Here is a 15,070-nt window from a genome sequence, read left to right on the forward strand (position 1 = left end):
TGTAACTGATGACAGAAAACTGAGAAGCCTTTTGTCTGACTGGGAGGAGACGCAGAGCAATAAGGTTGACCTTTGTGTAATCTGAAAAGCTGATCTGAGTATCTGTGTGAAAGATGGCCATTAGCGACGCTAGTGACACGGAGCCAATACATTGCTTTGACAGTGTGTATCAACCATGGAAATATTATATTATAGATGCAATAATGAGAGAGAAAGTTCTGGTGGTCCCTCTCTCTCTCTTACACACAGAAACACACACACATCTCATAAACTCAGTAAACATGTGGGAGCTGTTAGAGCAACTTTAATGGCTATTTACTGTGTTTTGGACGCTTCTCATTAAACACATTTTCCACTCGAGGAGTACTAATGTTTTGGAAAACTCACATCATGCCAACACTTGCCACATGTGGCTCAATAATTATAATATCTGCCCTCCACAGGATAAACCGAGGAACTGCAGAGACTTGACTACTGACGTGCTCACAGAAGTTCCATAGCTTTATCTGCTGTAACATCTTAAACCTTCCATTATTAATATGCTTGGCCCCTGAAACAAACTGTAAATACAACAGTGACATATCACCACCGTCTAAGATAATATGGCCTACTTATATACTAGTAAATAGTAGACATATCAATGCTAGAATTCACTGTTTTTGGTGTCACCTCCTGAGATAAAGCTGGCTCTAGCAGCTCAATGTTGTTTGTTTTTTCATTTGGTCCTGTGCAGAAAAAACAACAACATGAGAGCTTTAAAAGTGAACCGAAACAGTAAATTATGAACCGGAAAACCAAAACGATGAGGTATATTCAGAGGGATGACATCCATTGTTGATATTAAAGGTCTCCTATTTTACTCTTTTTCATCAATATATTACAGGTCTCAGATATATACAAAACATGTCTCTGAAGTGTTTGGCTCCAAATACCAAACAGATCACCCATTGTAGCATCCCATAATCCCCTCTGTTTCAGTCCTGTTTCAAAAGTGCTGATTCTCTGTCTGTTACGCCCCTCTGATACCTCATTCACACCAACGGTGTTTCGGGGCCGGTTCGGAGCTGGAGCTTGAAAAGCACCGGGTTTTCCTCTTCACACTGCAGCGGAGCAGCCTCTTAGCTCCGGAATCCGGTTCATTTCAAGCACCAAAAAATTGTCCGGCCAGAGCAAAAGCACCACATACGTCACGCTTACGTCGAGGCGGGGGCAGGGGCAGGGGCGGGATCAACTCCTGAACAACAACAAGAAGCCCGCGTTTTATCCAGTTTGTACACAACGATGGAGAAACTTAACAAACAGCAGTGGTCCACTGAAGAGACCAGCTACCTACTGGGAATCTGGTCTTCCGAAGAGGTACAGAGGAAGCTGGAGGGGAGCACGCGGTCCAAAGCAATTCTCCAACAATTGCAGAAAGAGATGGCAACCGCTGGTTTTTACCGTACCGTGGAACAGATTGGCAACAAATTAAAAAAAAGTCAAGAAGGACTATCGGGACCAAAAGCGAGACCTCGGACGGAGTGGTAGCGGTCGTCCGAAAACAAGTCCACATTATGACATGCTAGACTCGGTCCTCGGGGACAGACCGACGAGTGGATTTGGATCCACGGTGAACTCGCTTTCTCTCACGTCGATGATGTTGCAGGACGAGTCGCTGAATGTGCAGAGCTCATTTGATGCCGGTGAGTTATGCATTACCCATTTGTTTTATTTGTGACTTTTTGTTATACAACATAAACTAAACCATGTAGCTATCGACAGACCTGGTAATAAAGCTAAAGTTGACCTACTACAGCTACCGGATGTGTGCATCCAAACCAATAATAGCCCTAGCATGCTAATGCTAACAATAATAAACAAAGGTATCCCCATGGCAAAGACAGCTAACGCCTCCAATGTATCTTCTTTCTTCTCACTAACGATTTATGATTCATTGTGTTTATATTGTGTTTACATAAACATCTGGTTTGGAGTGTACTGTGTCGGAACCACCACTGCCGTCGGCGTGTAGCTCGCCAATGCGGATGCAAGAGTCTCCTTTTCCCACAAGCAGCTCTTCCCAGGAATCTCTGGTGAACCTAATCCAGCCAGTGGGCCGACACAAACAGGGTAAGGTTTACAGTGGTCATAATAGTAATACTGTTCCTTGTTGCCATGTGCATTTATCATGACATAGTCATTGTAGTAGTTGTTCAAGTTATACAACTGCAGCCATAAGAACAATACAACATTTCATTACACAGTATATAATATACATCTCATAAAATTCCATGAATACAGTGTTGACTTTATTTTTCTCTTTTTGTAGTTAAAAGGCAGCGGGATTTATCATCTGGCCTTCTGGAGTATCTGGAGAAAAGTGAGGACAGGCTTCAGGAGCAGGGCCAGGCGTTGCTGAAGGAGCAAGGCCAGGCGATGCTTCAGGAGGTGCATGTGGCCAATGCTGAGTTCCTACGAGTTTTCACCAGAATCGAGCAGAACAGCCACTCAATGCTTGGCATGGTAGACAGGCTTGTGAAGATGATGGAGGCCAACAACAAAAGCTGACCATATTTTTTTATGTAAATAGTTCATACCTTTTTTGTATACACGTTCTTTTTTTGTATACACATTATTATTATTATAGTATATTCGCCACACTTTTTGGTGAATTATTGTCCATACATGTCTTTGATTTGTACAATAAACAAAATTCAAAAGTCATGTCTGATCCATGGATTTTATTGAAAAAACGGATAGGCATGTGTATTTGAGTTAAGAATATAGTCTAAACCGTTTGGGTATGCACTTTTTTTATAAGAATATAGTCTAAACCACATAAATGACTCTGGAAACGCTGCAGATAGAGCCATAAGAAAGGAATGCAACTGATTTAATGTGTAATCTTTTTATAGGCAACAATTTAAGCTTTGTTAGTTCCAGGTTTAATATTACTCAGATGTGAATCATGTGTGCAATCCTTATCATTTAAAGTGCCCATAAAATGATGTTTGAAATGTAAATGTCTACTTGCAATGTCTTCCTAGGAGAAGGCCCACTCACAGATTGACACACATTTAAATACAGGGCATTCACTTATGATATGACATACTGTACATTATATATGAGCCCCATCAATACAGGCTAATGAGATGTTTTTTATTCTGATAACAGTATAGAAGCATCAGTATAAACAAGCTACATTGATAGGGATCCTTTTTCTTTCCTGTCAAATTAATTAATATAGTTTTTAGTAAGAATATACTATTTTGATAAAGGGTAATAAGATTGAGTATTGCCAATAATGAAATCAACATGTTCCACTGTTGTGTAGATGAACAGCAGTCATTGTTATTATGGATATATAATAAGGACTGCCGTTAACAATGGTTATATGATTTTGGGGAGGCCAGGACTGTATGATAATGTTCTATATTATTTGTAGTTCTTTTGTCCAGTTTCAATTGTATTCATAACTCGATGTGCTTTTTATAGTTTTTTTTCATTTGATTTTACAATATAGTCTAAACCACAGAAATGACTGGAAAAGCTGCAGATAGAGCCATAAGAAAGGAATGCAACTGATTTAATGTGTAATCTTTTTATAGGCAACAATTTAAGCTTTGTTAGTTCCAGGTTTAATATGTGCAATAAGTTCATTTCAATACATTTTGCAATAAACATTGAACCAGTCCGGCCCTCGACTACTACCCATTTATTTTTATTTTGGCCCACTGTGTATTTGAGTTAAGAATATAGTCTAAACCGTTTAGGTATGCACTTTTTTTATAAGAATATAGTTCATACCTGTTTGTATCTAGATGCTGTGATTTGTATACAAAATAAACACACTTCAAGTCTGATCCAGTGATTTTATTGTACAAAAAAATGAGGCATGATACAAAATAGATCAGGTTTAACTGCAGTAATATTAGTGGTCCCCCATGTTGAAATAGTTCATCAATGCGGATCTAACATCAGCTCCTTCTTGTCTACCATTATCTGGTAAGGGGTGTAAAGCGGGTTGGCCGTACACAAGTTCATGGCAATCGTCAGTGAAGTTGTCGCTATGTTCCTCACATATGTTGTGTAGTACACAGCAAGTCACTGTCATTATTTTGCTGAGCTCCAGCTCGCAGTTGTTCCTTTTTAGGAGGCACCTCCATCTTCCTTTTAGCCTTCCAAACGCCATCTCAACAACCGACCGTGCACTGCTCAGTCTGTAAATGTCCGAAAATGGTTTCATTAGCCATCTTTGCATTGGATAGGCTGGGTCACCAATCAGGTAATGTCCCACATCACAGCCAGAGATGGTCATTTTGTTTTGGCCTAGCAACACTCCATCACTGATAGCCACCCAAAGATTAGATTGTTTTAGCACTCTAGCATCATGTACACTACCTGGGTCGCCAACACACACATCACAGAACATCCCCCTGTCATCAACAACAGCCTGTAGAACAACAGAATGCCATCCTTTTCTGTTATAATAGTCCTTGGGATAATCTCGGGGTGCTAAAATAGGGATGTGGCTTCCATCTATTGCACCAACACACTGTGGTGCTCTCCAACGTCTGTTGAAAAAAGTGGCCATTTCCACCAACTTCTCCACATCAGGAAATGTGATATGTAGTGGAAGCAGCACTTCCATGGTTGCCCTGCAGAAATCCTGAACACAGAGGCAAACGGTGCTTTGGCCTACCCCGAAAAAATGGCTGATGGTCCTGTATTCACCTCCGGTGGCCAGCTTCCAGAGGGCAATTGCAACCCGTTTTTTATTGGGTATACACAGACGGTAATTTGTGTCTCTTCTCCCCATAACGCCGCTGACCTGGTTGCAGATGTAGTCAAAGGACTGCCTGGACACGCGGAAATTCTGCATGAATTGCAGAGGGGAGAAGTCTGGAACAATGGTGTTCCACCAGTCGGAAGATCTGGGCTGTGTCCAAATAACACGCGACATCCGCCTTTCCGCCAGCTTCAACATGATCTGTGGAAATATGTTTTACCATAATTTTAATGTTATACCATAGTAATTAATTTAGCAAAGCTGGGTAGTTTGAGCTTGGCGCATGCAGAGGCTAACAACAGCTAACTCTAACATCGAATAAGACGTATATTTACCTTCTTTCTCCTACGGAATCTGAATCGTCGTTGATGTTTAGGATTGTAAAGCAGTTTTGAATTTAGCATGTAACGACTGTAAAGTTGGTAGTAAAACGAGTAGCGCTTCAACACAATCGGCCATTGTTGTCGGTGTCAGCTGTGAGGGTTTTCCGCGCGGTTTGGCTTTATGAAGCAGGCACGCAAACGGTTACGTCATGACGCAAACGATGACGCAATGACGCAGCACCAGTCGGACTCTGGGCGGTGTGAAAAGAGCTTCCGCTAAACCGAAGAACCGGTTCTGAACCTGAAAAGCTCTAGCACGGAGCTTGAACTGGAGTTGCGTTGGTGTGAATGAGGTATGAGAGATATTTGGTTAAAAAAAACACAATGGTGCTCTAGGAGGAGATTCAGGTGATAAGGAGGGGGGGGGGTTACCTTGGTTGGTGATTGGCTAATGGTTACACAAGCTAAAACATCGTTATGACATCATAAAGTGGCCAAAATCTGATCAGCTCATTTTCAGACAGGTTTTTATATAAATGGATCAGGACAAAAAGTGAGCAAATCTTTTTTCCAGAAACTTTCAGAATCTCTTTAAATAGAGGTGTTGATGTATAAAATACGGACTTTGCATAATAGGTGACCTTTAAAATATTGATTAAAGCCATTTTACCTAAAGCTATACAGAGGTAGTTTCTAATGCTATGTGGTTTTTTTGGTGCTTTTCTAACATCTGAGAATAGTGGTTTATGCCAGAAGGGCAAAGGAAGGCCTTGAGGGGTGGAGTACATCAAACAAGACATGAAGAGAAACAACGTTGGCCTCCTCTCCCCCTCAGCCTCCCCTCTCCCCTCCTGCTCTGGCCACTGAATGCCTCCTCACTGGAGTCCACTGCGGCCCTGGATGCCAGCTGGAGTACCCCTAACCTCTGACCTCTGACCCCCAGCACCACAGAATTCATCAGAGCCGCCAGCTCGATGCACTCAGCGGGGAGCGCATCCTGTGAAACACTGTCCTAGAGTACAGGTGTTACAGATGTTCTTAACTGCTGACCCTTCCCCTGATATTCACAACACATTCTTCTGTAAGATCACTAAATTCCTCTCATGTTGGTCACGCTCTGTGTGTGTGTGTGTGTGTGTGTGTGTGTGTGTGTGTGTGTGTGTGTGTGTGTGTGTGTGTGTGTGTGTGTGTGTGTGTGTGTGTGTGTGTGTGTGTGTGTGTGTGTGTGTGTGTGTGTGTGTGTGTGTGTGTGTGTGTGTGTGTGTGTGTGTGTGTGTGTGTGTGTGTGTGTGTGTGTGTGTGTGTGTCACAGTCCCATCTGTCCTGATGCTCCTGGGTTAAAAGAGGATCCTGCTGTTCCTAGATGGGAAGCTGCCCGCTACAGAGAGATCTGGTTACAAGAGCGCCACGCTTTCATCCTTATTAAAGAAACATGTGGACGCTCTGTGCAGTTGAAACGTTTTAGTCTCTCCTCTCCTTTTTCACAATAAAGACAGATACGATGTGACAGAACTCTCATATTTCGAGGTTCATAATCTTAAAACATAACAAACTCAGCATATGAGAATATGTAAAGATGAATAAAAGTTATTTGTATCTCAGTGATTTATGGCCTGTGCATAATCAAAGTTGAAATACCAATGGTTTCTTTGTTACACAGTCAAAGAAAATTACAGGCTCCCTGGTGGCAAAGATTGTCAGACCCTGACACAATAAAACATAATTACTTAATCCTTAGTCTTCCTCATTTATCCACAACTAATTGTTGCACTGCTTCAACTGCTGCTTTCATTAAAAGACTTACAGGAAGATTGTTTTATATTGTGTAATGAAAATCAATGTTGTTGAACAAGATGATGTTATCTGAATTGCAGGGAAATTATGTACATTTTCCAAACTATGTTCTGCTGCCACTTAAAGTTCAAATGTTAAAGAAAGATTATTGCTATTATATAAGATATTTATATTGAATAGACTACATGTAATGCTATAATAGTAGTATAAATAGCCTCCTTGTATCTGATTTAAGGAGTATCGTTAGAAACAATGCATTGTTCATCAACTAGCTGCTACTGTGTAAGACCCTACATGTATATTCAAGTGAGATTGAAAAGTTGCTCATTACATTCAATGCAGATCAGATTTCCTGCCACCGCTATCCTTGGCACAGTCACAGGATGTGAGTCAGATCTTTGAATAGACTACCAGACTTTCATAAGATGAAGATGACCGTGCCTAGATGTCTATCTCTATAGATTGTAGCTGCCATGCCGACGCTCTGCTCCCCCCCCCCCTCGGTTCCCACGCTGTGCCCTGCGGAAAGCCTGGCTCCAACCTTTTCAAATCATAATTACATACCTGCCCAACGCAGACAACAGACACAGCATGAAAGGGAAAGTGCTCACCATCACTGATATGTGATGACTTACTGCCACTTACTCACTGCTGTATCTACTTTGCCTTACAGGACAGATCTAAAAATAAGTCTCTTGAATTCATTGCTTATTGCTTTTCTGTCAAAACTGAGAATAAAGTGGCAGTATCAGCTCAAAGTATTAAATAAGCACCAGTGTCCCATGGTTACATATGTCTCCAGGGATAAGGTTATTGCTGTTGGACTTACAGAACATGGATAACAACAAGTTCAGTGATAGAACTGGAGCAGAAGTTAAGATGTAAAAGCAGAAGCCAGATAAGACGACACACTGTTTATAGTTCTTCTGTGTGATCTGATTATGAGAATAACAATGTGGAGGTTAAACTGTAAAGAATATTAGGTAACATGTATTCAACCTACATCCTATTACTGCTAATAAAAATCACACATTTGTTGAAAGGGATATCTGATTTGAAATGTCTGTCTGAGCTCAATTTGCTTTACATAATTACTGACAAATTGCTCTGATCACTGTTTAATTAGATGCCAAGTTGTCTATTTAATGTTTTTTTTACAGTATAGTGCATTGTGACAAGGCATAACTTGAAGAAATACACATTCTACCATAATGTCAGGGATGTTTCATATATAACTTTTTTTTTCAGCAGCAGGTTCAGAAGGAGAAGCTTAGAATCGTTGGGCTTTGATTCACTCGAAAGTCATAAATGCAGAAAGTAATATTAAGAATCTTCATCATAATGAGAAGTGATGAAGTAGAAAAAGCTATGGATTAAGTGCTCAGACATAGAGCTGGGAGGTACAGAGAGTTACAGACATGCTATAGGGGCCTAAAGGCACACAGCAGGAGCTTCTTTAGCATTCATAAGAGCAAAAAAGTGGAAGGCACCAAACTGAAGTATGTACTGTACTGCATGTACTGTACTTCAGGAAAAATTAACACAAACAAAGATACAGAGAGAGGTTTAACTCAAAAGTCACAGCGATCTATGAAAATTAAACAAACACAATAATGATGCCCACTGTGTCCTCTCCAAACAAGCCAACACAAGATGAGACTCACTAAAGAGGGTTACTATTACATTGTTGGTTTACATAGCCCTATGAATTTATCCCGGAGGAAAGCCGCTTGCCAGAACGGGATAATCTAATGTAGCTAAATCACTCCCAGCTGGCCTGACTGCAGGAAATGCTTCTTTCTTCTCAAAACCTCAGAGCAAATGGTACATGAAGTGTGGTGCATTCATGGACATGTCTGTCCTCATAAGTTATAAGGAAATTCTGTCCTGGAATTCAATGTCCTGCAGGGCTGCAGCCACTACTTAACCTTTCAAAAGTGGTTGAATAACTTCAGAGGAAAGAGTTCAAGGAGGTGTGAGAAACGTCAGATCAGTGAGCATTGATTCCTTAATGATGGCAACCACCGCCGTAAGGTCAGCAATGCAGAGACTGTGGGTCTAATAGACATTTCTGCAGGCTTTAGTGTCATGCTTGTGAAAGCAGTTTAGCAAAGAGGTAAATAGCCCTGGGCCAGCAATAACAGAGTGGAACTGATTAGAGGAGGAGAAGGAAGAATGAGACTGATAGCATCTCTTTACCCAACTTAATTATATTAGACAGCTAAAGGCTCCATAATCTCTCAAAGGACTGTGTGTTTGAAATCTCACGTGAATGTAAACAATAAGAAAGCATATGCTGCAGAAATATTTCTGGAGCATGGAGAAGGGGCAGAAAATATGGGCAACATTTCTTTTTGAAAGGAGTCTTTGACTAAATTAATTATAAACAATGCTAAACATGTAATCTAATGCTCATAAGATTAAGGGGTTATAGTGTTTTACCAAAGCATAATAGTACACGTTTCAGAAGAACTACATAGGTTAAAGTATTCTGATTTCATGCTGAGGGTCACAAAAAATGTAATCCAAAGGAATTCAAACTAACAAATAACCCCCCCTCCCTTTGGTTACTCAGATGTTGCTCCTCATTCTAAAAACAGTGTTTGATAAGAAGCTATATAATTAAGCCCATTGGACCATTTTGCTAAACGTTTAGATATTTCAGCTATAGTTTGCATGAGGAGCGATATGTGACCAAATCAGAAAGTAAATGTATGGACTGCTGGGTGAAAGTAACCATGAAAAGTCTTCACTCTGAATGTGGTTAGTAAGACCATAAACCATAGTAGTGAATTAGCACGCAGTCATCATTTTAATTTAGGGATTATAGTTGTCACATGGATTCTTTTTCTTTTTTTCTAGTGGGACAGGATGTGGTCATGCTGCAATTATCCACAAAGAGAAGGACTAACAATTTTTTTCTTTCCTTTATTTGCGCCTTTCTCCCTCCCCTCCCTCGCCCAGTCTCTCCGTTGCCAACTCCTCATATGTCAGTTAAAGCTATGGCTAATACAAGTTACAAAGTATGACAAGGAGGTGAGAGTCAGCAGAGGGAGGTGCATTCTTCCTGCTGGCATGGGAAGAGTTTTGCCAGGATGAAGGGAGTTCCAGTGGTCGGGATGGGAGAAGTGGATAGCAGCTGACTGTCACCCTCGTCGGCCCAGGACACGGAAAAAACATTTAGTTTGTAATAGGTTTCAAAGGTGCAGTATTACCATCAGAGATGCAGGATGACAGGACATCAAGAGCTACGTCTGCAGAGACTTAACAGGGAGAACTCATCCTCTCCTCTCTTCTCTCATCACCTCTGCTTGACATGGCTATAAGCAGCACTAAAGCAGCGCCCCAATAGCTCATCTCCATCTTCTCTGTGTCCAGAGAAGCCGGCCATTGTGAGGCTGTTCCTCTCTCCCCAAGTCAGTTTCCTATTGAGGCTCTGAAAGGGCCTTTGAGGGGCCCTGTTTTGGCTGTGCAGCTCACCTGCAGAGGGGTAACTATGGGTCTATTCTGCAGCCCAGCAGCTGCCAGGGCAGAGAGGCTGGCACCCAGTGGGACGGAGAATAGCAGCCACAGAGTCTTTCAATATGAAGCCACTTAGTAACAGAAGGCATGTGCCAAGCCTGCAAAGCCAGAATGAAGAGTCACCCTTTGGACTGGAGTTCACTAAATATCAAAAACCCATCCTCGCTCACAACGTTGTATCTTCAGCTGTCTGTTTTTTAACTGGCTTTTTATAGTATATGAATCCACAGGTAGCAGCACCCAGAGAACATATGGGATGCAAATTATAAAAAGCCTTAAGTCAGGAGGACGGAGGGAATTAAGGTAAAAGTTTTTTTTGTGGTTAACAGTTCAACAGTGAAGCACATCTGCAAATAAGTACACACAAATGCTATCCAACCATTTCCACGCCCATGTTTAAGAGTAACCGCCAAACTCCTTGTCTTGCAACAGATCAAGCCATGACACCACTGTGAGGATCTCAGTGGCTGCAATCCTGTGAAGAAGTCTTTACCGCACAAAGCCCCTTTTCTGTCAGCAGGCTAGCTCCCACACTGGCGCTAATTTACGATGCCCTCACAGCAATTTCCACAGTCAGAGAAGTTCAATTGTGTTTTCCAGCTCATTAAGCATCAGCACAACAAAGCTTTCATCTTCTCCTTCATCCCCCTCTTCTTTCTCTACACCCATCTTCCTCGCTTTATCCCGCTGTCATCTAATCCGCCTCTTTTCCCAAGCCTCCAATATAAAAAAGATTAAGCAGTAAAGGTAAAACGGGCTTCAAACTCTTTTTCCCTACATTCAGCTCCGTTTCGTTGTGGTTTTAGTTAGTTTAAAAGCACGGCCCCCCGGTTTGAAGCTTCTCCAGATACAGGCGCAGGGAGAATTTAATGGTTGTTTATTCAGGGGCCTCTGCTGTGCCCTCCCATCTCTTTCAGAGGTTCATGAGACGACGTGGAATCTATTGTAATCTCCGAAGAATCAACTCAGCGTATTTGTTCAGGTTGTCACTGGGCTGAGATCACAGGCACACATTCACATTCTCATGGAAACCCTAAATATATTTTAATAAAACAACACTTTTTAATGTACAATCTGTATTCACATGTGAGATGAACAAGACAACTAAAGCATATCCTTTGCCTAAAGTAAGGAGGTATGCGTTTGATGGCCTGAGAAATCTGTAGGCGAAAGCAAAGGGCTATTCCCACCATCGAGAGCCAGCACAATATGCCCCTAAGCAAATCATGTGACCCTAATTTGTTCCACTTTTGGGTCCTCTGTGATCAACATTATTAGAGCCTCGGGGGTAATTATTTACTATGATTTATTGGCATCATCGACTTGCCTAGAACATCTTTTGAAGTCAGCGTGAGTCACAAGCTTCGAGGAAACATGTCAAAGAAATCTGAAACTGTTTTAGAGGGAGATAAGTCATTCTCAAGACATAAGGTAATTTGCACTGATTACCCATTTTCATTCAAAGTCAAAGTTGGGGTTTTACAGCTTAAGCCATGTTAGATTTAAGACTTTTTAAGACTTTTTTAATGCCACCCTGAATGAATAAAGGAAGAATATTATGCACAATGTTCCACCTACCCTGGTCTTAGGTTTGCTAGATATAATTAAGTGTCTCAGTGGCCCAGTCATTTCCTAACAGGTGCTGCTCTGTGATTTGTCGCAGTTTAAATTGTCACAGCATGTTGCAGTGCAGCTGCCATCATTTGGGTGGTTTCAGAGAAGTCAATTGTAATATTGTCGGGAAATGTTTAACCTAATTTGCAAAGAGTCAATCGGCAACAGCTGTCACAAACAGCTTGAATCAGATCTGTGCTCCTTTCTCAGCTCCCAGTGAGCCAACACCAAACTGTGTTGAGTCCCGTCTCCCAGTGTGCTTTGCTCTGACCTCTGCAATTCATTGAGGAACTGACTCTGTGACACAGACATTTGTAATTCCTTATTGATATAGGAATTTGAACAGAAAAGAAACAGAATGGGTGTAGAAGATACATTATTATAGGTTGTGGTAACATTCTCCATAATTTGACAACAGAATAGCTACTAATACTGCAAGGCCCCGCTGTCCCGCTGTGACCCACAGGAATGCTGCTCTTGTTACACTCAGAGACTTGTTTGGTTTACAGTTTAGCTTCTCTATATTTCAAGACTCAGACACTGCATGGGTTTGCTGTGCCTCATTGTGTGTGTGTGTGTGTGTGTTTTGTGTGTGTGTGTTTTGTGTGTGCATGTGTCAGGTTTCTCTGTGATGTCCTCTGCTCCTCAGCTGTTATCACTCTCATACTAAAGACGCCTACATCTGCTATCATGGCGAGACAATAAAGAGCATATGATAATTTGACATCCCTATCCTCTGTGGGTCATTCTCTAACATCATCATCAGAGTTGTTATCATCGCAGAGTGCAGGCTTCTATCTGAGTTCCACCCTACTGTCAGCACTGTCACAGAGCTCACCCCAACCCCTGGCTCGCTCCAGGTCCAGAGAGGGTGTCCGGTTCCCTTTGTCCCCCCTCCCGTAACCAAACCGCGACAATACAGCCACAATATCTCTGTGTTCACCTGTTAGCACCTGGCACTGTGTGCAGGACTCACTGCCGAGTCGCCATCAGCCAAACACTATGCTCTACTCTGTCAGACGCCATGTGGAACGCGCCTTCCTGTCACCAAATCCAATATCCTACATACAAAACACACAGAGGCATAATAACCCGCTCGCCGCTTGCCTGTCAACGCTGGCAGCCAAGTCATGCTAACATATAGAGGATAAATGAAAAGCACTTGACCAATCAACAACCCATCACACAATTACAAAGGTTTTAAGCATCATCTGCTCTCCTGCATGTCCTCCGAAAGGAGAAAATTACTGACCTATCATCCTCACAACGAAAGCTTCAAGCAGACAACCTCAGCTAATGCTAGTTTTCAAGGTAATGGCTAAAGAACATCTGTATTCTGAGTTTCAATAGCCTTAATTTAAACAAAAAATATGTTGTACAAACATGATTTCCTTCCAAGAGTGACTGCCACTGCAATTCATACGATTATTGTGTTTGTAACAGTTTCTTCTTCAGAAGTGTTTTTTATACTTGGTTGTCATGTCATAACAAACAAATGCTTATTTTGCTAGGGAATTTTGAGCTAAAAATTTGTTTTTCAGCAGTATTAAAAACCAATGGCCCATGTTCATGCAACTTGGAGAAAGAGAGAATGAAGAACCAATTTGGAGCAGATCTGAATTAGCCTATAGTTGCGGTTAAAGACGTTATTATTTTTGCTTATAGAAAAGGCCTGGTCTGCGCTCTCTTCATTTTCTTCACTGCGACCTCTTGATTCTGCCACATCATCATAAGATGCCAGCAAATTAAAGTTTATTTTAAGTATATAAAAAGTTGTTTTCCTCAATAATGTTGTAATGGTATAAACTACATTTGATTCTTGGGAGACCCAATTTGAATATGATTGAAATCCAGCTTTGTATTAAAAAGAGGATGTGGACAGCTTCAAAATGTAAATAAATGTTTTTGGTGATTTACATTTCGATTTGAGACTTACTGTTACTGGTAATTCAAGACGAGAAACCGATTTAAGGACACAAGCAAAGCTGACTTGGTCATAATGGACAGAATGGTAATACTTGTGCGTATGGAAATAAACCCTTCATTTGGTCTGTGAAGATAAAGAGAATTCTTAGAAAGTGTGATTTATTGGAAATGTCATGAAAAGGAAAAGTTTGTGATCCATTGACATTTGAACATTCTAATGTTGGCAGGTCCACTCAGACACAGGATAATGTTTCTGTTATGCTTCCCGAGTAGGCCTCCCTTCTCTTTGAAGACGATACACTTTCACCGCAAAGTTCCCCGCTGTGTGTTTCATAAATGTTTATCCCACATGACTCCAGCCCCCCTCCCAAAGTTTGCTTAGGATTGCTGTAAACCCTGCCAGCTCTCATCAAAGAGAAAGATTAAAAAAACTGAAATATATAAAGCCTGCTTCAACATGTTTGGTTTGAAAGAAACTCTTTTGGAAACCACAAATTACCTTCCTTAAACAGTTCTCCACTTTTGAGAGTGGGCAAGAGAGAGAGAGAGAGAGAGAGAGAGAGAGAGAGATGAGAGAATGAGAGAGAGATGAGACGACGATGAGCGAGCTCATCGAGAGATCGACGAGAGAGGAGAGAGCGAGAGAACGAGAGAGCGAGAGAGAGAGAGAAGGAGCGAGAGAGAGCGAGAGAGAGAGAGAGGAGAGAGAAGAGAGAGAGAGAGAGGAAGAGAGAGAGAGAGAGAGAGAGAGAGAGAGAGAGAGAGAGAGAGAGATAGTTGAAGTCGTGAGGCAGACTTTATCAAATGTATCCATCTATCTTTTTTTTACATTTCAATATTACTATTGTTGTTTAACACTGGTCTTTTTTAGCTTTTAATATGAGGACATTGGTCTGACGCTCCCCCGATTTTTAAGATTGAACTTTTGGATGGATTGTAATACAATTGTACACAGACTCATGCTGAATGAGGATGAATCCTTAATACTAACCCACTGAATTAGTGTGCTGTTGGGGGTGTCCCTGAACACTTTCTAATTCACAATGGGATTTTTGTTCAACTTAAAATGTAAATAAAGTGACAGGCTTACCCCCAAAATTCATGTTGTTTTTTATTAGTTGGC

General features: G+C 41.3%; 1 protein-coding gene across 4 annotated transcripts; it reads right to left on the bottom strand.

Moving 5' to 3' along the window:
- Window positions 1–3,877: 3,877 nt before the first annotated feature.
- On the bottom strand, window positions 3,878–5,285 carry zgc:113227 (uncharacterized protein LOC541506 homolog). 4 transcript variants are annotated; one of them, XR_004567617.1, is made up of 3 exons: window positions 5,104–5,281; window positions 4,682–4,957; window positions 4,182–4,199 (listed from the first exon to the last, which is right to left on the bottom strand). XR_004567617.1 is itself a non-coding variant. In XM_034201810.1 (2 exons), the coding sequence occupies exons 1-2, from the start codon at window positions 5,170–5,172 to the stop codon at window positions 3,911–3,913; spliced, it is 1,014 nt and encodes a 337-aa protein (XP_034057701.1). In that variant the 5' UTR covers window positions 5,173–5,285; the 3' UTR covers window positions 3,878–3,910. The 4 variants fall into 4 exon arrangements, 2 of the variants coding, with proteins under 2 accessions (XP_034057701.1, XP_034057700.1); XR_004567618.1 differs by having other exon boundaries at window positions 3,878–4,838; window positions 5,104–5,285; XM_034201810.1 differs by having other exon boundaries at window positions 3,878–4,855; window positions 5,104–5,285.
- Between the last annotated feature and the right edge of the window lie 9,785 nt (window positions 5,286–15,070).

Source organism: Gymnodraco acuticeps, unplaced genomic scaffold (assembly GCF_902827175.1).
Source record: "Gymnodraco acuticeps unplaced genomic scaffold, fGymAcu1.1, whole genome shotgun sequence".
NCBI lineage: Eukaryota > Metazoa > Chordata > Actinopteri > Perciformes > Bathydraconidae > Gymnodraco > Gymnodraco acuticeps.